At 46.4% G+C, this 26,483-nt stretch overlaps 2 protein-coding genes across 3 annotated transcripts; one reads left to right on the forward strand and one right to left on the reverse strand.

The window, feature by feature from the left end:
- The first annotated feature begins 17,712 nt into the window (after window positions 1-17,712).
- LOC123049252 (major pollen allergen Ole e 10) lies at window positions 17,713-19,165 on the forward strand. Of its 2 annotated transcripts, none has more exons than XM_044472199.1 (4): window positions 17,713-18,011; window positions 18,124-18,459; window positions 18,627-18,657; window positions 18,845-19,163. In XM_044472199.1, the coding sequence occupies exons 1-4, from the start codon at window positions 17,957-17,959 to the stop codon at window positions 18,942-18,944; spliced, it is 522 nt and encodes a 173-aa protein (XP_044328134.1). In that variant the 5' UTR covers window positions 17,713-17,956; the 3' UTR covers window positions 18,945-19,163. The 2 variants fall into 2 exon arrangements, 1 of the variants encoding a protein (XP_044328134.1); XR_006423518.1 differs by having other exon boundaries at window positions 17,714-18,011; window positions 18,627-18,741; window positions 18,845-19,165.
- A 1,093-nt stretch (window positions 19,166-20,258) lies between these two features.
- On the reverse strand, window positions 20,259-23,941 carry LOC123052863 (factor of DNA methylation 1). Its single transcript, XM_044476218.1, has 7 exons — window positions 23,715-23,941; window positions 22,193-23,105; window positions 21,866-22,047; window positions 21,671-21,760; window positions 21,312-21,596; window positions 20,982-21,212; window positions 20,259-20,690 (listed from the first exon to the last, which is right to left on the reverse strand). Exons 2-7 carry the CDS (start codon window positions 23,073-23,075, stop codon window positions 20,451-20,453), a joined length of 1,911 nt encoding a protein of 636 aa, XP_044332153.1. The 5' UTR covers window positions 23,076-23,105; window positions 23,715-23,941; the 3' UTR covers window positions 20,259-20,450.
- Between the last annotated feature and the right edge of the window lie 2,542 nt (window positions 23,942-26,483).

Consider the following 26,483-nt stretch of genomic DNA (forward strand, 5'->3'; position numbering starts at 1 on the left):
CCCCTCGGCGTCGATTGCTCCCTTCGACATCAAGCCGGATCCCATCACCTTAGACGATAAGAGGAGCAAAATCCGCCCCTCCTAGCCGAGGCCCCCGTGACGGACAAAGAGTCCACACTAGAAATGGAGATGCCAACCTAACGGCCAACCTCCGACCGCTGTTTGATGATGCCCTCTCCGCCCTCCCGAGCAAACACGACGTCCAAAACTAGATGCCGTGTAAAGGAGGAGACGTCGTCGAGACTGCGCCAACAATTTCTGTTGTAACAAGGAGGTGGCAACAACAACTTCGAATATTGATAAACACAACCACATATAGAAAAGACTAAGTTCACCCAACAGAGCCCGTTGGGGGTAGAAAAGAAAAACAACTATGTGACTTATATGCACTGGAGTTGTAATTAAAAAATCCAGCAAGTTTTGGGGTGTTTTTGTGCAACTCCAATGCATTCACCAGACAACTCTTGTGTAGTCTCAGTCTGACTTGGTATCTAGATAAAGCGGCCACATATAGAAAAGACTAAGTTTACCAGGCAACTCTTGTGCAGTCCAAGCCTGAACAACTCCACAGTTTTTGTTTGGCAACTAGGCACTAGCAGAGGAGAAAACTGTGACGCCCGGATAATTAAGCTACAGTAACCCTCTACTAATGTTGCCACATCACCATGATTACTGTTGATAATCTCGCGATGGTTCAAAACTTGTTCAAATTCAAATTTAAAATAAAGTCAAACTAGAAAAGTTTTTCAAAAATCAAAACTAAAATGTTCTAAATGTAGCAAGTAATTCATAATAAACATTGGTGGAGAAATCACACTTTTATAAAGTAGTTAAATGCACTATAATAAATAAAATAGTGGTAAAACTATTAATTAAATGCTCGTAAATTAATAAACAAATGCAAACTACTTTCTAAAATGTGCTAAGTTGTTTGTGGCTGTGGCATAAATTGTAAGATCGATTTGGGTGCCACTTTAGTATTTTTACTAAAACTAAAATTAAAAGAAAACTAAAAAGAAACAAAGGGAAAATAAAACAAAAATAAAAGAAAGAAGAAAGGACCCCCCTTGGCCAACTGGGCCAGACGGCCCAGCCGGCCAGGCCACCAACCGGCCCAACCCCCCTCCATAACCCCACCAGGGGAAACCCTAACCGACACCTCCCACTCACCCCCCACTCACCCACGTCTCCTCCCCCACTCCTCTCGATCCCATCTGGATCGGGGAGGGGTTCGATCCACCTCCCCCTCCTTTGCCCCCGATTGGATCTGGGGGATCGATCCCCGCCGCTAGACGCGCGACGCCGCCCCGCCTCTGACGCCGCTGGACCTCGCGGCCACCTCGCCGGAGCTCTCCATCGGACTGCTTCCTCTCCGTCCCCGTCATCTCCATCTCCTCCCCGCCCCCCCCCCCGCTGCCTTGTCCCTACACCGAACGGTGAGGCCCCGACCTCCTCTCTCCCTCGTCCTGCATCCTCTCGTGGCCACACCGGAGCTCTGCTCCTGTGCGCGCACTCGCACCGCGCCGCCACATCGTCCGCCCCGCGCGCCCCAGCATGGGCCCTTGCGCACGCGCGCACGCGAGCGGCCGCGCCCCCGCCCAGCCGCCAGCCTCGTGCATCACCGCCGCACGCGCATCGTACCGGCCCTCGCTCTGCTCCAGCTCGCCGGCCCCGCCGCTCGCCGCCCCCCGCTCCGCTGCTACGGCCTCACCAGCCGCGCGCCCCCACCGCGCACCCATCGCTCACCCCGTGTCCGCCGCCGCACCCCTTGCCCGACCGTGCCCCGCTACATCTGCTCGCTGCGACCCCCCTGCTTCGCCCGGACTCAGCCCACCGGAGCTCCATGCCGGTGCGCTGCCCAGCCCCTGCTCCCCGTGGCCGCGCCCGGCCGGCGCCCGGGGCCAACCGGGTTACGCCCATAACCGCTGGCGCCCGTCGCCCGGCTCCGCCCAGCGCCCGCCCCGCTAGGGCCAAGGCCACAGACTGCTGGGCCCCGCCCCTCTGGGCCACTGACAGTGGGCCCAGCCCCTGAGAATGTTAACAAAAATAAATAAAAAAAATAAATATAGATATTAATGAATTAATTAACCAAATTAATTAACTTAATTAATTGTGTTTAATTAACCTAATCAATTAACTAAACTAACTAAACCCGATTAGTTAGTCTTAGTCTATGACAGGTGGGTCCCACTGGACCCACCGGTCAGGTTTGACTCTGGTCAGCGGACTGTTGACCGCTGACGTCACCTCTACGTCATGCTGATGTCACCAGGCACTGTTCTGGATAATGCTGATTTAAAATAAATAAATGAAGTCCAGAATTGTTTAAAATCTTTAGAAAATCATAGAAAATAAACCGTAGCTCCGATGGAAAAACTTTGTACATGAAAGTTACTCGGAACGATGAGACGAATCCGGATACGCAGCCTGTTCGTCCGCCACACATCCCTAGCATAGCAAACAAGCAACTTTCCCCCTTCGGTTTGTTTGTCCGAAAATGCCAAACACTAGGAATACTTTCCCGGATGTTTTGCCCCCTTCACCAGTATCACTTACTACCGCGTTAGGTCACCTCTAGCATCGCGCATTGCCATGTTATACTTTGATTGCTCTGTTATTTATTGTGTTCCCCCTCCGTTACTTCTTTCCGGTAGACCCCGAGACTGTCGGCGACCCCCAGTTCGACTACGGTGTTGACGACACGTCCTCCTTGCCAGAGCAACCAGGCAAGCCCTCCCCTTGATCACCAGATATCGCCTATTCCATCTCTCTACCGCTTGCATTAGAGTAGTGTAGCATGTTACTGCTTTCGGTTAATCCTATTCTGCTGCATAGCCTGTCATTGTTGCTACAATTGTTGATACCTTTACCTGCTATCCTAATGCTTAGTATAGGATGCTAGTGTTCCATCAGTGGCCCTACTCTCTTGTCCGTCTGCCATGCTATACTACTGGGCCGTGATCACTCGGGAGGTGATCACGGGCATATGCTATATACTTTATACTGATACATTACTTATGATACTGTTCGGAGATAGGGGCTGAAGGGGCAGGTGGCTCCATCCCGGTAGAGGTGGGCCTGGGTTCCCGATGGCCCCCGACTGTTACTTTGTGGCGGAGCGACATGGCAGGTTGAGACCACCTAGGAGAGAGGTGGGCCTGGCCCTGGTCGGCGTTCGCGGATACTTAACATGCTTAACGAGATCTTGGTATTTGATCTGAGTCTGGCCACTGGCCTATACACACTAACCAACTACGCGGGAACAGTTATGGGCACTCTGCGTCGTGGTATCAGCCGAAGCTCTTTTTGACGTCAGCGACTGAGCGGCGCGCCGCGTTGGACCGTAAGCTCGCGCTTGTATTAAGGAGGCTAGGTCTGCTTCCGGCCGCGTACGCAACGTGCAGGTGTGCAATGGGCGATGGGCCCAGACCCCTGCGCGCATAGGATTTAGACCGGCGTGCTGACCTCTCTGTTGAGCCTAGGTGGGGCTGCGACGTGTTGATCTTCCGAGGCCGGGCATGACCCAGGAAAGTGTGTCCGGCCAAATGGGATCGAGTGTGTTGGGAAATGTGGTGCACCCCTGCAGAGAAGTTTATCTATTCGAATAGCCGTGATCTTCGGTAACAGGACGACTTGGAGTTGTACCTTGACCTTATGACAACTAGAACCGGATACTTAATAAAACACACCCTTCCAAGTGCTAGATACAACCCGGTGATTGCTCTCTCACAGGTCGACGAGGAGAGGATCGTTGGGTTAGGATTATGCTATGCGATGATACTTGGTGAACTTACCATCTACTCTCTTCTACATGCTGCAAGATGGAGGTGGCCTGAAGCGTAGTCTTCGACAGGATTAGCTATCCCCCTCTTATTCTGGCATTCTGCAGTTCAGTCCACCGATATTGCCCCTTTACACATATACCCATGCATATTTAGTGTAGCTCCTTGCTTGCGAGTACTTTGGATGAGTACTCACGGTTGCTTTTCTCCCCTCTTTTCCCCCTTTCCCTTCTACCAGGTTGTTGCAACCAGATGCCGGAGCCCAGGAGCCAGACGCCACCGTCGATGACGACTCCTACTACACCGGAGGTGCCTACTGCTACGTGCAGGCCGCTGACGACGGTCAGGAGTAGTTTAGGAGGATCCCAGGTAGGAGGCCTGCACCTCTTTCGATCTGTATCCCAGTTTGTGCTAGCCATCTTATGGCAACTTGTTTAACTTAGGTCTGTACTCAGATATTGTTGCTTCTGCTGACTCGTCTATAATCGAGCACTTGTATTCGAGCCCTCGAGGCCCCTGGCTTGTATTATGATGCTTGTATGACTTACTTATGTTTTTAGGGTTGTGTTGTGATATCTTTCCGTGAGTCCCTGATCTTGATCGTACATGTTTGCGTGCATGATTAGTGTACGATTGAATCAGGGGCGTCATAAGTTGGTATCAGAGCCGACTGCCTATAGGAATCCCCCTTCCACACTCCTTGGCCGAAGTCGAGTCTAGACATTGCAAAAACAAACTTTACTAACATGGCTGTGTGGCTTACAGGCCCACGTCGCCATTGGGTGGTAGTAGGATCTTTTATTACTCGTCCATACTCTGGGACTCTGATCTCTCTTCTATTCGGGTTAAATGATTTTACTAACTCTGACTCTAGGTTCTCATAATTACTTCCTCCCGGAGAGCCCTTCACTCCAGAGGATCGGTTGGTGCACCAGAAGATTCCGAAGATACTCTCCGATGTTCTCTCGAGACTTTGTGCCCACCGCTTTTGCTATTCCCAACCACTGTTAAATCCTTATGGATAACTTCTTACCCTTGCCATTCTTACATTCATCCCTAGCTGCTCTTGTTAATACAAGATGCATCGAATTGTTCTTCGACGTTTAAGAATCTCTTGAGCCATTGCATTACAGATCTTTGCCGCCTGAATACCCCTATGGATAATTCTCGCATTTATTGAGTATCTGCTCATCCCCAGATGATTCATGTATTTCACAAAATTCTTCGAAATACCATTCGGTCTTCCGAAAATCCTGAGCAACCTATTGCTCGTGAAATTCGTGCATGCTTGCATTGTGGTTAATCCCATAAGTATAGTAATCTTATTGGCAACCTTTGTCAATATCATTTTGAGTCCATTGATTCAATATGTTGCGAATGCTCGCAATCCTCACTCAGATCCTAGAATTCATCCTTTCGGCTTAGACGTCATTTTAAACATGAGCAGAATCTTGACCAATCAAATTGTTGTTGAATTTACCCCTAAGCTTACTCAACTTATCCATCCTTAATTAGAGCGTTTGCTTCTGATCCTTTGATTTGGAAATCATAATTCCTTTACATGTGAGCTTTGAATTAGCCAGCTGCTTCTATAATCCAATGCCTTCGCATTGTTTCTTCCTCTGGTTATGTGCCGATGCTCACATCAGCTTCGCTATGGACCGTCGGATCCTTTGTTGAAATATCATCCGACAGTGTCCTTTGTATAAAAAACCTCGAGAAGTTCTTTCCCTGATACATAATGCCTTCAGTAAATTGTATCCTCTCGTTTTGTCACCCATGCTCTACTATCAAGCTTGTGTTATTTACTATTGAAGCTTGTGGTATAAGTTCCCAAGATGCCCCAATGGGTTGAACCAACGCCTTCCCTAATCTGTGTGAACCCGAAAGATTTCGCAGGTCATACTTATCTGGTATTGCACCAGGTAAAACTTTCAACAACTAATGTCATTTTCGGAATACGAGAGGTGAATGGAAGGTTATGCATTGAAGAAGTGGGAGTCGACCTTGAACCTTTGTGTTCATGCCCATGGACACGATGTAGATCCTATCATGGAAGCTTCTTGAAATAATAACTATTTCCTTGATATAGTATCATCTGGTAGCTGTGAATTGATCCTTTGCAACCGTGGTTCCGACCATGATTGTTCTCCTTTGATTCCATTTCTCAGACAAGATGAAGTACTTGTCTTCTGCAGATCATTTCACGTGTCCACCCTCTACTCTGCTCTACCGTCGAGTATTACACTATGATATCTCGAGAATATCATGGAACTGCATAACTTCTTATGGGTTCTTCATCAACTATTCCGATTCCAATTTTCCTGGGTTCTGGGTTTTCGTCAACTAAGAACACCAGATAGTGAACCGAGTCCGCACTACGGTTCAACAACTTTTAGTAATCTTCTTTACTTATGGGTTTGTACCCGATCACATCATTCCTAGCCTGTTTGGCTATATCATTATCGTGATGATTTTTAACTGTGCTACCTGGTCCTTATTCCCGGAGCACCACTTTCGATGGTGAGCTAAGCTTACGTCGATTTTCCTCGTCATGTCATTTGTCCTTGAACAACAAACTTGATTTCGAGTTTGTGTCGTACCCATGGTTCCAATAGCCATTCGCTTCATCATTCCTTTGACTTGATGCCATCGCCGATCGATTACATCTTCGTGAAATCTCTCGACAAGTGTGTCGTGATCATCATCAGCATTCTGAGCTCTCCCAGGATATCATTTGAATTCATGATGATAAATACCATCCTTGCCCTCGATGATTTGTGCTATCATCGACCACTTTATTGCCTTCCGTTCAACACAAACTTGTTCGTGTTTTGTGTATACCTTGAGATCCTTGCTATCCAGCATTTGTTCTCCTTTACCTTGGAGTATTACCATCTTTTATGTCAAGAATGTCGTGAGAATTTCACCACCCCTTAAGAAATTCTTGATATAAGTGATACTTCACCATCACCATTCTTTTCTTGGTCCCCGTGTTGTTCCTAACAGGAATACCGACAGATGGACTAGTAATTTTAAAACTTCTAGCAACCTTATTGCTTTGAAGTTAATGGTCAACATTTCATTCTTAGACCATTGGTTATCGAATCGCCATTCTAACATTGTTTGTGCTACCTAAGTCCGTGTGCACCGTCAACCAATGTTTAATCGTGTATGTTTCCTCGAGCATACCTCATTATATCATTTGAACTGACAAAAGCTATCTCCTTGTTCACATAATTGTGGAAATCCATCTTTTGGAAATCTCAATGGAATGTCGCTGAGTCCATCAGCCACCTCCTAACCCTCTCCTTGGTTTAATGATGAACTCTTGTTTCGGAACTTGCTTTCATAGTTCATTTCCCCAGGAATCGTACAATGTCATCTCGTCAATTTGCGTTGCACCTTTTCTTCTCAGGCATCCCGTGTCTGAGGTATCTTGACACCAATCAGATCTGAATCTCGGTCAGATATGATGGTTGGAATATATTTTCAAGAGTTATAACATCTTTACATGACCGGGTAAGGTGATGTAATGCCTAGCACACCTGGCCGGAGCACCTAGTGTTATAGTTTCCTTTTCTGCAAGGTTATCCATTCATCGATGAGGAAATTGTAAGACTTATTCTACAAGTTGTTCCTGATGGATCCTTCCTGCATCCAAAGTCTGACCTTTGCTTGAAGACCATGTCAATGCTATCTCGAAGCATGTTTGTGGTAATCCGATTTTTAATAAGAGCATTTGAAGCACAATGCTAAATTTTCTTTATCATTTATCCTAACACTGTTGTATGGGTAATATCATGAGATTCCTCCCCCCTTACCTAAATGGTTTTCTACTTTCTATCCTGTCATGAATATCATGCTCCGCTTGTCCTTGGGAAGGATATACCCTCGAAATATGTGTGTATACACATTTTCATTTCCATTGTTCTGTTTAAACTTGATAATCGCATTTTCCTTTCCATTGTCTAGTTTAACCTTTCTTGTAATATGACTTAACTGAGCAATGATAATTCCCTGCTTAGTAAGCACCTCATTGTACAACTCTGTCAGTAAGACCCTGTTACCATTGTTGATGACATTCCGGTAACCACCGATGGACGAGAACTTTGCCTATTGGTCCGCCTCGTTCAACGAGCAGGAAAATTGTTGTTGCCGACATAATCGACGGGCTACCCTCTGACATGCCTTGCTTGCATGATCACGCAAGACGTCTCCGCCCTTCCTACTTTTAACCCACATGGTGGGCCCATAACCCACAGTTCCACAGGATCGAAACCTGACTCTCCTATACCCCCCTGTTTCCAAACTTATTCCTCGCGCTTGGCTTCATATTTAATTCACGGGCCACCTTCCTAGTGCTTTATTCTGGTATCAGACGCAATACTTACTCTCACTGCTCTGAACCCCTTTCTCACTCTGGTTCAGACTTCGAGCAACTATCTATCCGCTTGGAACCTCTTATTGTACCTTCGTACCTTACTCTCGATGTATTTTATATGTTCAACTCGAGAGATAATCTTATGCTCATTCATGGGTTAACCCCAGATTGTTTCCCTCATAAGCATTCTGTCGTAGCCAAGTTGTCCCTTACCTATTCGTAAGTACGTTGGAGTTCCGAAGAAAATGATGACTTCATCATGATGACCTGAAGCAGAGAAATGAAGACATCAATGTAATGGATCGATCTCTTCGAGAAGAGAAGCCAAGATTGAGAAGATCAGTAGAATTTTGTAACCAGATCTTTCCCCCTTACTCTACCTCTTAAATCTCGGGACGGGATTTCTTGTAGTGGAGGAGAATTGTGACGCCCGGATAATTAAGCTACAGTAACCCTCTACTACCACGTCACCACGATTACTGTTGAAAATCTCGCGATGGTTCAAAACTTGTTCAAATTCAAATTTAAAATAAAGTCAAACTAGAAAAGTTTTTCAAAAATCAAAACTAAAATGTTCTAAATGTAGCAAGTAATTCATAATAAATATTGGTGGAGAAATCACACTTTTATAAAGTAGTTAAATGCACTATAATAAATAAAATAGTGGTAAAACTATTAATTAAATGCTCGTAAATTAATAAACAAATGCAAACTACTTTCTAAAATGTGCTAAGTTGTTTGTGGCTGTGGCATAAATTATAAGATCGATTTGGGTGCCACTTTAGTATTTTTACTAAAACTAAAATTAAAAGAAAACTGAAAAGAAACAAAGGGAAAATAAAACAAAAATAAAAGAAAGAAGAAAGGACCCCCCTTGTCCAACTGGGCCAGACGGCCCAGCCGGCCAGGCCACCAACCGGCCCAACCCCCCCTCCATAACCCCACCAGGGGGAAACCCTAACCGACACCTCCCACTCACCCCCACTCACCCACGTCTCCTCCCCCACTCCTCTCGATCCCATCTGGATCGGGGAGGGGTTCGATCCACCTCCCCCTCCTCTGCCCCCGATTGGATCGGGGGGATCGATCCCCGCCGCTAGACACGCGATGCCGCCCCGCCTCTGACGCCGCTGGACCTCGCGGCCACCTCGCCGGACCTCTCCATCGGACTGCTTCCTCTCCGTCCCCGTCGTCTCCATCTCCTCACCGCGCCCCGCTGCCTTGTCCCTACACCGAACGGTGAGGCCCCGGCGTCCTCTCTCCCTCGCCCCGCATCCTCTCGTGGCCACATCGGAGCTCTGCTCCTGTGCGCGCACTCGCACCGCGCCGCCACATCGTCCGCCCCGCGCACCCCAGCACGGGCCCTCGCAACCGCGCGCACGCGCATACGCACATCGCACCGGCCCTCGCTCTGCTCCAGCTCGCCGGCCCCGCCGCTCACCGCCCCCGCTCCGATGCTACGGCCTCACCGGCCGCGCGCCCCCACCGCGCACCCATCGCTCACCCCGTGTCCGCCGTCGCACCCCTTGCCCGACCGTGCCCTGCTACATCTGCTCTCCGCGGCCCCCCTGCTTCGCCCGGACTCAGCCCACCGGAGCTCCATGCCGGTGCGCTACCCAGCCCCTGCTCCCCGTGGCCGCGCCCGGCGCCCCCTGGCCGCCCTGGCCGGCGCCCGGGGCCAACCGGGTTACGCCCGTAACCGCTGGCGCCCGTCGCCCGGCTCCGCCCGGCGCCCGCCCCGCTAGGGCCAAGGCCACAGACTGCTGGGCCCCGCCCCTCTGGGCCACTGACAGTGGGCCCAGCCCCTGAGAACGTTAACAAAAAAATTAAAAATAAATAAATATAGATATTAATTAATTAATTAACAAAATTAATTAACTCAATTAATTGTGTTTAATTAACCTAATCAATTAACTAAACTAATTAAACCCGATTAGTTAGTCTTAGTCTATGACAGGTGGGTCCCACCGGACCCACCGGTCAGGTTTGACTTTGGTCAGCGGACTGTTGACCGCTGACGTCACCTCTACGTCATGCTGAAGTCACCAGGCACTGTTCTGGATAATGCTGATTTAAAATAAATAAATGAATTCCAGAATTGTTTAAAATCTTTAGAAAATCATTGAAAATAAACCGTAGCTCCGATGGGAAAACTTTGTACATGAAAGTTACTCAGAACGATGAGACGAATCCGGATACGCAGCCCGTTCGTCCGCCACACATCCTTAGCATAGCAAACAAGCAACTTTCCCCCTTCGGTTCATTTGTCCGAAAATGCCAAACATTGGGAATACTTTCCCGGATGTTTGCCCCCCTTCACCAGTATCACTTACTACCGCGTTAGGTCACCTCTAGCATCGCGCATTGCCATGTTATACTTTGATTGCTTTGTTATTTATTGTGTTCCCCCTCCGTTACTTCTTTCCGGTAGACCCCGAGACTGCCGGCGACCCCCAGTTCGACTACGGTGTTGATGACACGTCCTCCTTGCCAGAGCAACCAGGCAAGCCCTCCCCTTGATCACCAGATATCGCCTATTCCATCTCTCTACTGCTTGCATTAGAGTAGTGTAGCATGTTACTGCTTTTGGTTAATCCTATTCTGCTGCATAGCCTGTCATTGTTGCTACAATTGTTGATACCTTTACCTGCTATCCTAATGCTTAGTATAGGATGCTAGTGTTCCATCAATGGCCCTACTCTCTTGTCCGTCTGCCATGCTATACTACTGGGCCGTGATCACTCGGGAGGTGATCATGGGCATATGCTATATACTTTATACTGTTACATTACTTATGATACTGTTCGGAGATGGGGCCTGAAGGGGCAGGTGGCTCCATCCCGGTAGAGGTGGGCCTGGGTTCCCGATGGCCCCGACTGTTACTTCGTGGCGGAGCGACAGGGCAGGTTGAGACCACCTAGGAGAGAGGTGGGCCTGGCCCTGGTCGGCGTTCGCGGATACTTAACACGCTTAACGAGATCTTGGTATTTGATCTGAGTCTGGCCACTGGCCTATACGCACTAACCAACTACGCGGGAACAGTTATGGGCACTCAGCGTCGTGGTATCAACCGAAGCTCTTTTTGACGTCAGCGACTGAGCGGCGCGTGCCGCATTGGACCGTAAGCTCGCGCTTGTATTAAGGGGGCTAGGTCTGCTTCCGGCTGCGTACGCGACGTGCAGGTGTGCAATGGGCGATGGGCCCAGACCCCTGCGCGCATAGGATTTAGACCGGCGTGCTGACCTCTCTGTTGAGCATAGGTGGGGCTGCGACGTGTTGATCTTCCAAGGCCGGGCATGACCCAGGAAAGTGTGTCCGGCCAAATGGGATCGAGCGTGTTGGAAAATGTGGTGCACCCCTGCAGAGAAGTTTATCTATTCGAATAGCCGTGATCTTCGGTAACAGGACGACTTGGAGTTGTACCTTGACCTTATGACAACTAGAACCGGATACTTAATAAAACACACCCTTCCAAGTGCTAGATACAACCCGGTGATTGCTCTCTCACAGGTCGACGAGGAGAGGATCGTTGGGTTAGGATTATGCTATGCGATGATACTTGGTGAACTTACCATCTACTCTCTTCTACATGCTGCAAGATGGAGGTGGCCTGAAGCGTAGTCTTCGACAGGATTAGCTATCCCCCTCTTATTCTGGCATTCTACAGTTCAGTCCACCGATATTGCCCCTTTACACATATACCCATGCATATTTAGTGTAGCTCCTTGCTTGCGAGTACTTTGGATGAGTACTCACGATTGCTTTTCTCCCCTCTTTTCCCCTTTCCCTTCTACCAGGTTGTCGCAACCAGATGCCGGAGCCCAGGAGCCAGACGCCACCATCGACGACGACTCCTACTACACCGGAGGTGCCTACTGCTACGTGCAGGCTGCTGACGACGATCAGGAGTAGTTTAGGAGGATCCCAGGCAGGAGGCCTGCGCCTCTTTCGATCTGTATCCCAGTTTGTGCTAGCCATCTTATGGCAACTTGTTTAACTTATGTCTGTACTCAGATATTGTTGCTCCGCTGACTCGTCTATAATCGAGCACTTGTATTCGAGCCCTCGAGGCCCCTGGCTTGTATTATGATGCTTGTATGACTTATTTATGTTTTTAGAGTTGTGTTGTGATATCTTACCGTGAGTCCCTGATCTTAATCGTACACGTTTGCGTGCATGATTAGTGTACGATTGAATCGGGGGCGTCACAAAAACACACACGCGTGCATGCCCACACACACACACACACACATTCATGTGCCACATATCTCCAGCTGGGAAACTTAACCAATTCCACCCGCTCCCCTCTACGGTCGCACCAAGGGATCCCACCCGCGGAGAGGAAAATCTTGACTCCACCTCTGTGACCCATACTTAATTACAGGTATCTAAAAACTTTAGATATTTACCAAATAATGGTCTTGGTAAATGTTTATGTTCGTGAGGATTGGGCAACTGGATACATGGTTTTAGGCAAACTATTTGTTGATTGTGGGCAACTGGATACTTTGTTTTAGGCAACTGTATGGTTGATTGTGGGCAACTGGATACTTTTTTTGAGGGCAACTTTGGGTGTGAAGGAGGCAACTATCGTGCTATAGGTAAGCAACTTCTTCTCTTTGGCCTAGTAGGACAACCTATTAGGTTTGTTTGCGTAAAAACAAGAAAAATCACATAAAACATAAGGCCCCTTTAGTGCTACATACAAAACAACTTCGCTGCACTATGTGTACCTATGAATTTTACTAATGTTATCCCAACTCGCCTATCATGGTTGCTCATTTGCCTATTGTTTGATAGTCAGTTGCCTACAATTGATGTTCAGTTGCCTATAAATATTGTAAATTGCCTACCATTGATGCCTAGTTGCCTACTATTGGTAATTAGTTGCCTATCATTGTTGCTCAGTTGCCTAACTTTGCAAAAATAGTTGCCTACAATATTGTGAAGTGGTTTATCATTGTTTTTCTAAGTTGGCTGCAAACACTCTAAAGTTGCCAAAATTGACCACCAAGTTGCCTATCATAGTTAGCAATAGCAGACACAAGAGTATCAATGGTAGACGATTTCATAGTATTATAGGCAGTTTAGAAACAACGACATACAAGCATGAACAATATGCAACTTAGGAGTATCGGTGAGGAAGTTAGGAGAATGTTAGAAAAAATTTAATTAGGACAGAAAGTGTAGTGAAGTTGCCTATTTTTAGCACTAAAGTTGTCTCTCGTAGACAGAAAGTTGTTTATAAAGGTGATATGATGTTGTCTACCTCTGTTCAAAGTTATTCTCTATTACTAGTTAGTTGTCATTGTTGGTAATTAGTTACTTTGAATTGGAGTGGAGTTGCTTTTGTTTAGCACTAAAGTTGTCCCATCTAGCGTTTAAGTTGCTTTCTGAAAGAAAGAAAAATTATCAAAACATATTCATGTGGGTTTAGTTTTGAAGAGCTTGTCACGACCTGGTTAGCCAACACCCGTGTGCTCAGTAGCGTTGGCGGGCATACTCCCCTAGAAAAGGAAAGCACACGGATCTCATACCACCCAGCCCCACATAGTTCAAAATTTGAAATCATGATAGATGACTTAGATCCCATAATTTTTTTCCGATATTGTGGAAAACTTAGGTGCCTTGAGGGACAACTTTCATAGTACTGTAGGAAATTGAAGATCACTCGTAGGCAACTTCGTAGTGAAAGGGCAACCTGGTTTCTGGGGTAGACAACTTTAAAGCCATGTTAGACAAGTTTCCACTCTGGTAAGAAACTTTCACAGTATGATAGGCAACTAAACAATACACAACTTATTTTCCGGTGTATGCAACTTAGAAATCATAGTGACCATCTATTACACTGTTGCACACAACTAACTAGGTGGCTACTAGGTGAAGTTAAGTTATACACACGGTGCAATTCATCTAGCATCAGAGTTGCTCATGTTTAGCACTAAAGTTGCTCCATCTAAGCATCAAAGTTGCTTTAAAAAAATCATTAAAACATATTCATATGAGATCTAGTTTTGAAGAGCTCGTCACGAGAAACCTAGCGGTGAAAACGGTTCTTCATTCTGACACTTGGTTCAATAGTTGTAGCTTTTTAAGGAATTGAAACGGAATAAATAGGTGACGTCGGCACATGCATGCGCATAGGAATTAAAACGAATGGCTTCGCCTAAGGCGTGCGCCGAAAATAACCAAATAGCACAGCTGCACTTTGCAGCATTTAGGAACTAAAATTAACAATTTCAGTGGAGACGTAACTGAGATATGACTGTTTGCCAGACTGCGATTCCAAATCTACATTCAAACAAACACCGTTGTAGTTACTTGCAGGCTTCCCTTGTGTGTCAACCTGGCAGGGTTTGGTCGGGTGAACCTTTACCAGACCATGCCCGATCATACTATCGGGTCGTTTCTAGCCCGAACCCGTCGAGTAACCCGACCCTATCGGGCACCCATTGGGCATAGTACTTCTCAATTATTTTTATTATTAAATATACATAGTACGTATCATGACGGTCGCTAGAAGCAGACACAGTACAGAGCGGTGAATGAGTCAACTGCATCTCTTTTATAGGCGGAGTTCCTCCTCCCAGGCGCTCGAGCAAGCGAGGTGGGACTAAAGGATTTAGACTCTCGTTTGCAGCACATGTGTGCGCTACCCGGGCTTCAACTTTATGGGCCGAATGCAGCTAGCGATTTTGCATGGGCTACCAAACTTGGGAATTGAGAAAAGGCCTAGTTGATGGTCTGTTGGTTGTGTTCGTAGGGACGGACGTAGGAGAGCACCTCCCCAGCGCCTTATGCGCCCTTTGACGCAACTGGCGCCCACTGCACCACGCTAGTGGGCCGGCCCATGAGAATGCAAGGCAGTGCAAAAAATGTATTAATGCGCAGAAAAACTACCCGAGAAACTAAATCTTGATAGGATTCGATCCTGCGCCAGTTAGCTCCAAAGCTTGGTGGCCAACCAATAGACCTATTAAGCTCTTATTGATAGATTGCAACACGAAACCTCTAAGAACTAACTTTAGACGCGCTTTTTAGAAAAACGGGATTTCTTTTGAAAAGAAATATGAACAAAATTTGAATGTCCACATATTTAAAAAAAATCGCGAATTAGAAAAAAAAGTTCATGTATTCAAAAACGTTCACCGATTCAAAGTTTCATAAAACTGAAAAAGTTCATTGGTTTTCAAAAAAAGTTCATCGATTTTCAAAAAAAGTTCATCGACTTTGAAAAAAGTTCACCGGTTTTCAAAAAAAGTTCACCGGTTTTCAAAAAAAATTCACCGATTTTCAAAAAAAGTTCACCAATTTTCAAAAAAAGTTCATCGAGATTGAAAAAAGTTCATCAATTTGAAGAAAGGTTCATCGTTTTTTAAAAAAGTTCATCACATTTGAAAAAAGTTCATCGAATTTGAGAAAAGTTCATTGAGCTTGAAAAAAGTGCACCGATTTTGCGAAAATTTGGTCACCTTTAAAAAAGTTCACTCATTTTAATAAGAAAGAGAAAAAAACAAAGATTGAAAATGAAACAGGGAAAACAACTGCCTTTTCTGCGTTTATATATAAAGAAAATAAAAAGAACGACTATAGCACATGTGGTTATCTGGTTCAACTGGTTGGTGTGATGGCTACCTAAACGAATGGGCGTGGTTCGAGTCGCGGCTGGCGCACCGTTTTTGGGGAATTTTTAAGAAGCAAGATGGGCCGGCCCGCTATAAAACGAAGTGTACAGGGGTGTGTGCGCCCTGTATCAAATGGCCTGTATTAGGCGCCGAAAATACATTATATCTTTGTGTATTTAGATTTCAAAGAGTAAATATAATAGATAATAAATAATTATTTTAATTATCAATACTAATCGGGTCATCCACGGGCATAAACTTAAACCCATACGCTACCCACGATTAATCGGATTACCCATGGGCGAGACCCACGGGCAAAGTCGACAACCCATACCCTGCCCATTAGGGTCGGGTGCCCATGGGCGCACCGACCCATGGGTCAGATTGCCGGGTTGACTTGTGTGACAAGTATTCGCTATAGATTTGCATGTGAAAAGTAGGTCTGCAGGACATGATCAGGTTGTGTTTTGACGATGCCTTTTTAATAAATCAATGCAGGACCCTGTATATTGTCTAAAGATACAACTTTCTTCATGGCAAACATCAGCCCAATATTATAGTTATACGTCCTCTTTAACCTTGTTAGTTGGTGTTGCTTTGTTCCATATGTCTCTCATTGGGATCACCATTGATGGTTTCTGCTAGTATGGCTTCCTCTCTCAAAGAAGTTTCTGGCACCACTTTGTGCCAGTGGTTTCGTGTTAAGCTTATCAAGTTTCTCGGATGTGGCGGTGGCGGAGCCAAATTGAGTTCTTGCCAGCTACTCACTAGAAGGGAATCAAGATCGGCCCATTCGGCGCCGAGAAGCCCTCTCTCAGTTTTCTTTTCACTCCTAGCTGCTCCATTCTACTCCCTCCATCCCATAATATAAGAGCGTTTTTGACACTACTAGTGTCAAAAACGCTCTTATATTATACTCCCTCCGTTCCAAATTACTCGTCGTAGTTTTAGTTCAATTTGAAACGGAGGAACTAAAACCATGACGAGTTGGACAGAACACACCACAAGTTAGCTTTCAGGTGACGAGAAGAAACAATGGAGCTCCCTCGTGCAATTAGTATGGTGGTCTACATGGAACGAACGCAACGCAAGAATTTTCAAAAACCAGCCATCAAATGCTACGACCCTGGTTGAAAGGATAACGGAAGAGGCGGGCGTCTGGTTGACTGCAGGACGGTGCAAGGCAAGCTCTTTGCTGTTAAAACCAAGAGAGCCTGACTAGGATCCTTTCGTCCATTATATGGCGGTGCTGGCATCTTTGCCAGGATGTAACTGATGTTTTGTAAATCCCATGTACCCCCCCCCCCCCCCCCCCAAACTGCAATGAAAAGCTGTGCCGACATCATTTTCGTCAAAAAAAAAAATCACGACAAGTAATTTGGAACGGAGGGAGTATTTAGTATGCTACTGTTACCTGTCCTGTCTATCTGTTTCACTGCAGCTTGCTTGTTTTTTCAAGCCTTGTTACTTGTCCATTATATATGCTTCAGCATGTCATTTGTTCCATTGGCACTTGGCAGGTGGTGTAGGTCAGTCAAGGCAATCTGGTTCACCAAACCTCATTCATTAGGCTTGAGTCTAGCTTTGTAAAGTGAATGGAGGTTCTTCCCTTAATCCACAAGAAAAGCTTTTGCTCGTGAAGCTCCGACACATTCTACCATGAAACAGCAAAAAGATAAAATAAAGGTAACACACCATGCATTTGGCCCCTTGAGAGATCTCGTGGAATCTATTGCCTGGTTTCCTTTTGTCCCTTTAGAAATCATGGCCATGCATGCATACCTCCATGGCATGGCAGCAGAATCTATGGTTTGCCTGGCCTTCAAGTCATTCGATATCCTCAGTGTTGTTTTATATTCATAAAGGCATCTGATCTGCATTGGTTTACACAACACACACACAAGCCTCTGCCATGGCCATAAGTATGCACCATGCACGGTGAGCAAACCGGGGACTTTTTTGGGTTCATGAGTTGCTTAGTGACTCCAGTAGTGAACTGAAATCCAGTGCCCTTTGCATGGACAGTAGCTTCTTTCCTGTTGATACAGGCGCTCTTCGCTCGGACTCCCATTATATTCCCTAAGGCTCACACAGGGGAAAGAGACGGGTCAGAGATAGAGAGAGAGAGAGAGGGGGGTGTCTTTTGAGTTAGTTTTGTTTCACACATGAAGAGAAAGGAGCTGATCATGAACGTTATTTTGATCCTTGCGTGCTTCATTGGTGAGTTCTTACACCACATATATACATGTCTCTTGTTTCCTTTGCCCGTGCCTTCTTATGTTACTTGCCCTACCCTGTCATTTGAACGCTGTTGTGTCATGTGTGTGATCAGTGTGCACGGCAGGCGCGCCGCAGGAGAAGGCGGAGTCGACCACCCCGATCCCTACCCTGTCTCCTCCGGAGGGAAACACGAGCTTCATCGACGGTGTCACCTGGTGCGTCGCGCGGCCGGGAGTCCCCCAGGAGGACCTCCAGAACGCGCTGGACTGGGCGTGCGGCCAGGGCGCTGCCGACTGCTCGCCGCTGCAGCCGGGCGGGCATTGCTACGAGCCCAACACGCTCCTGTTGCACGCCTCCTACGCCTTCAACATCTTCTACCAGCAGAACGGCAATTCCGACATCGCCTGCAACTTCGGCGGCGCTGGAACCATCACCAACAGGGACCCAAGTAAATTTCGCCTTTTCATTTTTCTGAAATATATCTTCTGCTCCATTCCATCCGTCGGCGGGTGTAGAGTACTTGCTCTTGATAAGTCGGTGGCTGAGCTACATATTTTATTTTAATGATGAATTGTTCAGTGGTGTGACCTGTTTGCTGTCTGTCTTCCTTGATAGGTTTCGGGCCATGCAAGTTCCTGGCATCTGAGTGAGTCTACTTCACACGTACTACTAGTATACCAAAGGCACTCCAGTTTGGAACACTTGAATTTCACAAGAAACACTTTCACACGTAATTTACTGTTCAATTATTGTACTAGTTGTAATTTCAAAAAAAAAATATATATATATTGTACTAGTTGTAAATCTTAAGTGCTTCTGCTGGGCTGGTGCAGGACTTCTGCTGCTTCAGCGCTCGTGTTGAGGAGCACGAGGATGATCTGTGCTGCGTTTCTGACCATGCTTCAGCTCAGAGTTTTCCAAGCTGTGTACTGAGCGCCGTGTGTCGGTGGCTGGGATGGCTTACTGGTGCTACCAAAGTATGTAATGCAAAATCAACAATGCTATGGTGGTTTCTCCTTTTTTGCACTTATGTAAGGAACTTTTTCTGTAATTTTACAAGGACATGCCTTCGGAGTATATATCTATATTTTATTAAAAGGTGATTGAATGCAAACTGAATATAGGAAGTGCCCACTGCCACCTTTTCTCCTCAGCGTTCCATCTCAGTTGAATATAGGAAGTTCACAACCTTGACGTATATCCAATCTCTCAACCTTGTTGGCTCACAACCTTGAGGTTACATATACCGCTACAAGGCATAGCTACAACGATTGTCAGACAGGTACTCACGTTGGCCTGGATCTCTGGCGCTAGATCATTCTGTTTCTGGCTCTCCTCCAATGCTAGGATGATGTCGGTCTTCCACTGCGAATCCGCAGCTCGAGGACCCTGACGAGGAAGACGGAGAAAGTGGTGACCCGACTGCTTGACGCAGAACCAGCAAGCTGTCGTCGCCCCCTCTCAAACGCATGAAGCAGAAAACCAGCTCGCCCCCATCCCCAACGAAGAAATAACTCACAAGAGTAGGAGGTCGTATTCAGCGGACAACGCGCCGAAGGACTAAGAAACACACACGGCCAGGATATACTAGCTTTGGTTGGCTAGCTAGTCGGTCTAGTTGGGCCTTTGGCCATCCGAAGAAGCAAAGGAAAAACAGACAGGAAGGAAAGCTAAAGAAAAAAAAAGTAGAGAGAATATATAAAATGTTTCAAAAAAGTTTGCGAACTAGAAAATGTTTACGAAATTGAAAAATGTTAGAAACTTTAGAAAATGTTCATGATTTTGTCAAATGTTCACAAATCTCAAAATATTTCCCGAATCTCCAAAAATGTTACCAAATTTAAAAATTACACATAAATAAAAAGTCACAAATTAAAAAATGTTCTAGGATTTGAAAACTAGTTCCCCAAATTAAAAAATGCACACAAATTTTAAAAATGTTCTCCGATTTTAAGAAAGTGTTCACAAATTCAAAAAAATATTAAAGAAATAGAAGAAGAAACACTAAAACAAACCTCGTAAAATCAGCAAATAGAAACACAGGGGGAAACCTGATCCATAGAACGTTCTAGAAACTTCCTAAAACCGGTAGAAAAAAAGTTAGACGCTATAGATTTGCCCACACCTGCAAAGAGGTAATCCATGGATCACGCTATGAGCGCCGGGTTCCGATGCGAATAGGCTCCATTGCAGCCCACGACCTGTCCACTCTTTGACATACGAGGCCATAAACGCAACAACAACAAAAAAAAGCAACAAGAGGCCTCATTTCGTGGGAGCTTAGTATCTCTAAAAAATCCAATGGTTTTCTAAAACCCTCGTCGCAATTGTGTTTATTTCGTTCGCAATTTACTAAGCATCAAGTACTGTTACTACGATACGATTTTACAGCCCCACAGGCCAGAAACTACAGCTAGGACTAGGAGACGTCGATCTCACTCAGGAGAAGTACGTTCTCTTGTTCTTGCTCGCCTTCCACTGCTTGAGAATGTAGGCTACTGCCTCGTCAAGCGGCGCTCTCCGGTTCTCCTTGAAGTTCCACAGCACGGGGACGGGGTACCTGCCGCTGGGGTTGTATTCGTTCATCTCAAGAAGGGCCTTGACCACAACATCGTGGGCCTCCTGCCCTAGCTCTTCTTTCAGGGCTTGCAGCTTCTCATCGTCTTCCCGGACTATTTCCTGCACCATTCAGACGTCTATCAGAATCACAGGCTGCAAAGTCATAACAGTGTTTTCATTACTGGAACAAGGACCCAAACCAGGATAGCAATGTGTCCAGTTGAAATTCAAATACTTCAGTTTTTTCCTTTCTTTTTTGACAATCTGACCATTGCCCGTCAAATAAAAAATATTAATACACAAACAAACATGCATAGAACTACAGAAACATGGACCAGGACGCCCTCTCAACCAGTATATGTTGTTCTCCGAAAAGGAGCAGTATAATATAAGCAAAATAAAAAGGCTTACCTTTGTCTGTCCATCAACATCGATAACTTTGAAAGGATGCCAATCTGGTTGCTTGATCTCATCTTCCCATTTTGATAACACAAGTGTTGCCTCTACATCATACTTTGCATTTTTTTTCGAAACACCATTTCCCTCTTTCTTTTTGCATGCAGCAACAAAAGCTTTTTCATCAAGCACACCCATTCTTTTGACACCAATAGTGGATCGAGTTACTTGTATCTGTTGTAGGCCCTACACAGCGAGTAATTTGTTACCCGCGAGAAGGACGAAGCGATATATAAGGTATCACAATCAATAGAAAATTAAGAATGCAATAGAGATTATACATACCTGTATAAGTTCTTTCTTGGCTTGTTCAAGTTCATCATTGGTCCTTCGTTCCACAATAATAAGGGCCTGGTTTGCAGATTCCATGGCTTCAAGTTGTTCATCTTTCTCTTTCAGCTCTTCAGACACCTTATCAAATTCCTTTGATGTTGTATCTGCCTCAGCTCCCATGTGCTTCATTACCTCTAACTTCCCTCTCAACTGTGCTAATTCCATCTCAAGATTCTGCTTAGAAGTTAAGTCCTCTTCCAGTTTGTATTGCCTCCTGAAAGCATCTTCTTTCTCTTGCTGCAATTTCAGGAAGTGAAACAAATGCATTTTCACTAGATACTCAACATACAAACTATGCTTGAAAGCTATACCTCGTGTTTCTTGAGAAGCTGCCTGAGCTCTTCACGCGCCTTCTTATGCTTTAGGGTTGCTAAGTCAAGAAGAACATTCTCGTTTGCATTCTGTAAGAGTTTTGAACAGCATACGTAAATTCAAATTCAGTTCATTAAGATATAACAGAAGGAATAGAAGATAAAATAGCATTGGAGGAGACATGAAAAAAAAACCTTTTCTTTCTCTGCTTCGACTTTTGCTCTGTCAATATTACTTTTCCTAGCCAACTCTTCAAGTTGCTTATGTCTCCGGATGGCTTGTTCTCTCCTGGTCTTCAGTTCCTGTTGCAGTCTTTGATTATCTTCAACTATTTTACTAGAATTCCTACGAGCGTCTTCCTGCATCTTTCTTATCTCTGGTTATCGAATAGGAAAAAAAAACTCAGTAAGTTCAGTGAGCACAAGATGATATTACTGCTGCCAGCAGTATAGAAGAAAACAAGTAAGATCATTAGTACACAAAATGCAGCAAAAACACACAGAATCGAAATATGTCCATACTTTCATTATATTCCTCAACCATTCGATCCTTGTCTTTCATCATGCTTTCAAGTTTCATTGCAGTTTGATTGTGCTTCAGCTCCAGTTCTTGTAAATGCTTATTCTTCTCTTCCATTTGGCGAGTAAAATGAGCAATACGCTCAGTTCTCTCATGTTCCCGATCACCAACACTTTTTAGAACTCCAATTTTCCTCAAATGCTCTCCTATTGTCCCATGAGAGTTATAATCATCAGATCTTGCAAGCCATCCATAAAGATCGTCCATTTTACAGTTTCTTCTGGTCCAATCAGTCTTACTGTACTGCTCCACTATGAAATGGTTTTCAAAAGCTAATGCATCCTTGAACCCAGTCCAGTCTTCAGCAAACTTGACGATGGAGTGATCAGTCTGGCCCTTGGAATCCAAAAGAATAGTGACTTCGCATGGTCTGAACCGTGATAACTGCGATTTTAACATATGCTCACTCTCCCTGACAAAATTTGTATCCATCAAATCAGCTGGTATATTAACCAGAATGCCCATCCACGGCCATACGAACTTGTCTTGTTCAATCTTAGGAGGCTTATACTCAACGATGGCAAGTTGCAATGATGGTTCCAAGGAGCTGCCCAAATCATTCTTCACATACTCTGCAAGTGCTAGGTGTGCTGCCCTCACCCTGGGCTTGCGTTTCTGAGCAGCCCCTATTCCTGAGGCATGCTGCAGAAGATCCTTGACGTTGTAATCTCGCTTCTTTTTCCCTAGGCAGAAGGGGCACCGGAAGATCTTCTCACCATACTGCACTTTCAATTTTTGGGACCGCAGTTGAGCGTAGATCTTGTCCTTGTACTCATCGATCTCCGAATCACTAATCTCAGATTCTTCTTCAGAGGTATGCTCCATCGGGATTTGGATGTTGAGAGATAAAATGCCCTGAGGAAGAGCACAAAAAAGCATTCAGTCAGTGCTATCAACTGTTTTGAAGTGATTCATATGGTAAAGAGGCATGTCAAATTAAAGTGAATGGAAAGCTGTGCTAGTCCTCGGAAATGATTAAATAGCCAACATTTCATTTATACACACTTTAAGTTCGTATACTAATTAGGAAATGAGAAACGCGACCAATTTCTAAAATATTCAGATAAAAACCAACCAAAAACCTATCCATGGGTCGATGCAGATGTGTGGATTTCCTCTGCCATTCAGAACGATTTTATTTACACCCAGTGTGTACTCAACGTGCGTACGGAGAATAGCTGGACGAATCCCAGATATTGTTTGGGGAAAAAGAAGTGATTGCTGCAAAAGGATCGGCAACTAAATCAACGAGGGACGGGAGAATGATTTGGATTTGGGTTGATCGCTGCCACAGCGAAGAACGGAAAAACCCCAAGGGCAAAATTAACACTGATCAGCAGTAATTGGATTCCTCTTGTCCGTGAAAAACAATCAAAGAATGGCGAATGGATTACCACGCACCTAAGGACTAGGCAACGAACCGCGAAAATCCCCCCAAAAAACGATCACGCTAGGGTTCCTTACCAACAAAGGAAGGAAGGAAGAAGCAATCCACGCAAATCCGGGGCCAGTAGGCCTCGCTTCTTGTGTGCCGGCGCCGTCGGCACGAGAATGCGTGGGATCTTGGGGAGAAATCAGAGAAGAAGGGCTGAGAAGAGGAACAGCACAGGGGACCGGGGGTTTACGAACGGAGGAACTCTGATGGGGTTTCACCCAACCTATATCTTACTTAACCCCTTCACCTACCCGTTATTCACAATTCTGGCCATCTGAGGCAAACATGTGCTTGTCTTTATTTATGCGATTATTAAGTGGCATTTTTTTTGCGAGCTCACGCGCGTCGGCCTACCTCATCCAGAAATCAAGAAATAAGATTCACGGGAGCCCCCGGGCGCTCTCAGCCATTTGAGACATCCGGCCGCCCGTTTCGATTTCCTGGCGAATGACGGTCGTTCGATCTGGCGATGGGAAGATCCAGGCTGCCGGATCAAAAGACGATGTTGTAGCAAGGAATAGTGTCAAACTGGGATGCTAGCGCGTGTAATTCCTAGAGCCCGTCGAGGGCATTTTCGTCATTTTACGTAGGTGAAAAAAATGCCTAATAGCGACAAGGGTGAGACCGAGAGCGAGGCAGTGAGCACCCGCTGGAACCCAAGTCGTTCCCTATCCCGCGCATCTCTCTCTCTCGAGTCGCCGCCGTCCGCCATCCTCCTTGTCCCGCCTCTTCTCCTTCCCATCGCCCCTCCCCCCCGGTTGGTCATCCTCTTGCATCTACCCAAGGGGCGCCGCCGCCGGTGCTGCCGCTGCTCCCCCGTCGAGCTCGAGCCCATAACCAACAAGGAATAGAGGGCTCCCCCTAATTCAGAACCAAATCTCCCTCTCACCCACCTCACCGTCTCCTTCCCACCCACCTCACCTCCGGCCATGTCCACCCCACCCTCTCCTCTCCTTCCCTCATCACGAGCTAGGACAAGGAGGGCCACCGTGGCCGAGTAGGCCAGGCGGCGTGTCCAGATCGCAAGGAGCCGCCCCCAGGTCGGCCATGGCACGACCGAGTAGAGCAGGTGAGTAGGGAGACTAGGTCGCTCTCTCTCCCTCTGTCTCGCATGGGGACGCAGATCTTCCTCCGCTTGCTCCCAGCATGGCACCGGCCGGATCCACCTCCGCCACAACCACTACACCGGCACCGACATCCATGTGCTTCTTCTCCATGGAAATGGACATGGAGCACCAACACCACAGAATGAGAATGCAAGGTCCCTCTTATCCTTCCTATGCTTGCTTGTTTCAATTTGGCCACTCCCCTCCCTCTCTCACTCCCTGATGCGTGCAGACACAAGCAAGGGAAGACCATCACTTTGCTCCCCCGGGTAGCCGCAGCTCCAGCCCTACTGGACGCCATGGAAGGTATGTTAGGGCATATTTCTCCCTAAGTGGTTTTGGTGATTGATGACAACATGTTTGCGGACTCATCATGTGCACTGAGCTTTTGAGACTATCAAGCATATGGCAGAAGACGATTCGTTCCCCTCGAAGTTTCAAGAGGAGACGGTTTTCTTACTCGCGGTTCTTTTCTGGTGGACTTGAGTCGTAGGGAAAACCGTACTATCAAGAGGGGGTCCGCGTCGGAAAGGTCGGGTGGAATCAACACGTACACACTCATATTGCACCCATCAACCCCTTCCGTTTCATTGGAGTTGTCCTCCGTTCGCATCGAAGGAGGGAGAAGAGCCACAAGCGGTAGTACCGCTGGCTGCAACACGTAACCACCGCTCGCACTACCGCTCATGGCTGGGACCTTGATTTTTCGTGTCGGGATCTAAGATGGTTCCTCAGGGTACTACTGTGGTACTCGTTTGTCCCCAGAAAAATGGGCGGATGTAGCAGTGGTAGTTAGGGGGTAGTACCGCCTATAGGCGGTAGTACCGCTCCTACTACCACGGCTACCACCGCCCGATGCTCTGTTTTTCCCCTGTTTCCCTTTGTCTCATGTGCATACTTCAGGGAGCGGTAGTACCGCTCCCAGAGCGGTGGTACCGCTTGTCTGCGGGCTGAGAGGTGCATAACGGTTGGATTTGTCCCCCACTAAAAAGGGGGTCTTCTTCCCCAAGAAGACTCACCTCTTTCTGCCCCAAACTCCATTGTTGCTCCAAAGCTCATTTTCGCCCGATCTCTCTCCCTAGCCAATCAAACTTGTTGATTTTCTAGGAATTGGTTGAGAAGGCCCGGATCTACACTTCCACCAAGAGATATTCGATTCCCCCCCACTAATCCCTTATAGATCTTGTTACTCTTGGGTGTTTGAGCACCCTAGACGGTTGAGGTCACCTCGGAGCCACATTCCATTGTGGTGAAGCTCCGTGGTATCGTTGGGAGCCTCCAATCAAGTTGTGGAGATTGCCCCAACCTTGTTTGTAAAGGTTCGGCCGCCGCCTTCAAGGGCACCACTAGTGGAATCACAACATCTCGCATTGTGTGAGGGCGTGAGGAGAATATGGTGGCCCTAGTGGCTTCTTGGGGAGCATTGTGCCTCCACACCGCTCCAATGGAGACGTACTTCCCCCAAGGGAAGGAACTTCGGTAACACATCCTCGTTTCCACCGGCTCCACTTGTGGTTATCTCTCCCCTTTACTTTGTGCAAGCTATTATTGTGTTGTATCCTTTGCTTGCACTTGTTGTTGTTGTTGTTGTTGTTGTTGTTGTTTGCATCATATAGGTTGCTCACCTAGTTGCACATCTAGACAACCTATTTGTTGCTAAACCTATTTTGTTAAGAAAAGCTAAAAATTGGT

The sequence above is a fragment of the Triticum aestivum genome, chromosome 2D (assembly GCF_018294505.1).
Source record: "Triticum aestivum cultivar Chinese Spring chromosome 2D, IWGSC CS RefSeq v2.1, whole genome shotgun sequence".
NCBI lineage: Eukaryota > Viridiplantae > Streptophyta > Magnoliopsida > Poales > Poaceae > Triticum > Triticum aestivum.

Excerpts from the sequence above, each read along its gene's own strand:
- LOC123049252 (XM_044472199.1), top strand. The coding sequence starts at position 17,957 with ATGAAGAGAAAGGAGCTGATCATGAACGTTATTTTGATCCTTGCGTGC. Across the intron at positions 18,012-18,123 it reads GATCCTTGCGTGCTTCATTG|TGTGCACGGCAGGCGCGCCG; the intron begins GTGAGTTCTTAC and ends GTGTGTGATCAG. Across the intron at positions 18,658-18,844 it reads TGCAAGTTCCTGGCATCTGA|GACTTCTGCTGCTTCAGCGC; the intron begins GTGAGTCTACTT and ends GGGCTGGTGCAG.
- LOC123052863 (XM_044476218.1), bottom strand. The coding sequence starts at position 23,075 with ATGGAGCATACCTCTGAAGAAGAATCTGAGATTAGTGATTCGGAGATC. Across the intron at positions 21,761-21,865 it reads TCGAAGCAGAGAAAGAAAAG|AATGCAAACGAGAATGTTCT; the intron begins GTTTTTTTTTCA and ends AAACTCTTACAG. Across the intron at positions 21,213-21,311 it reads CCAAGAAAGAACTTATACAG|GGCCTACAACAGATACAAGT; the intron begins GTATGTATAATC and ends CTCGCTGTGTAG.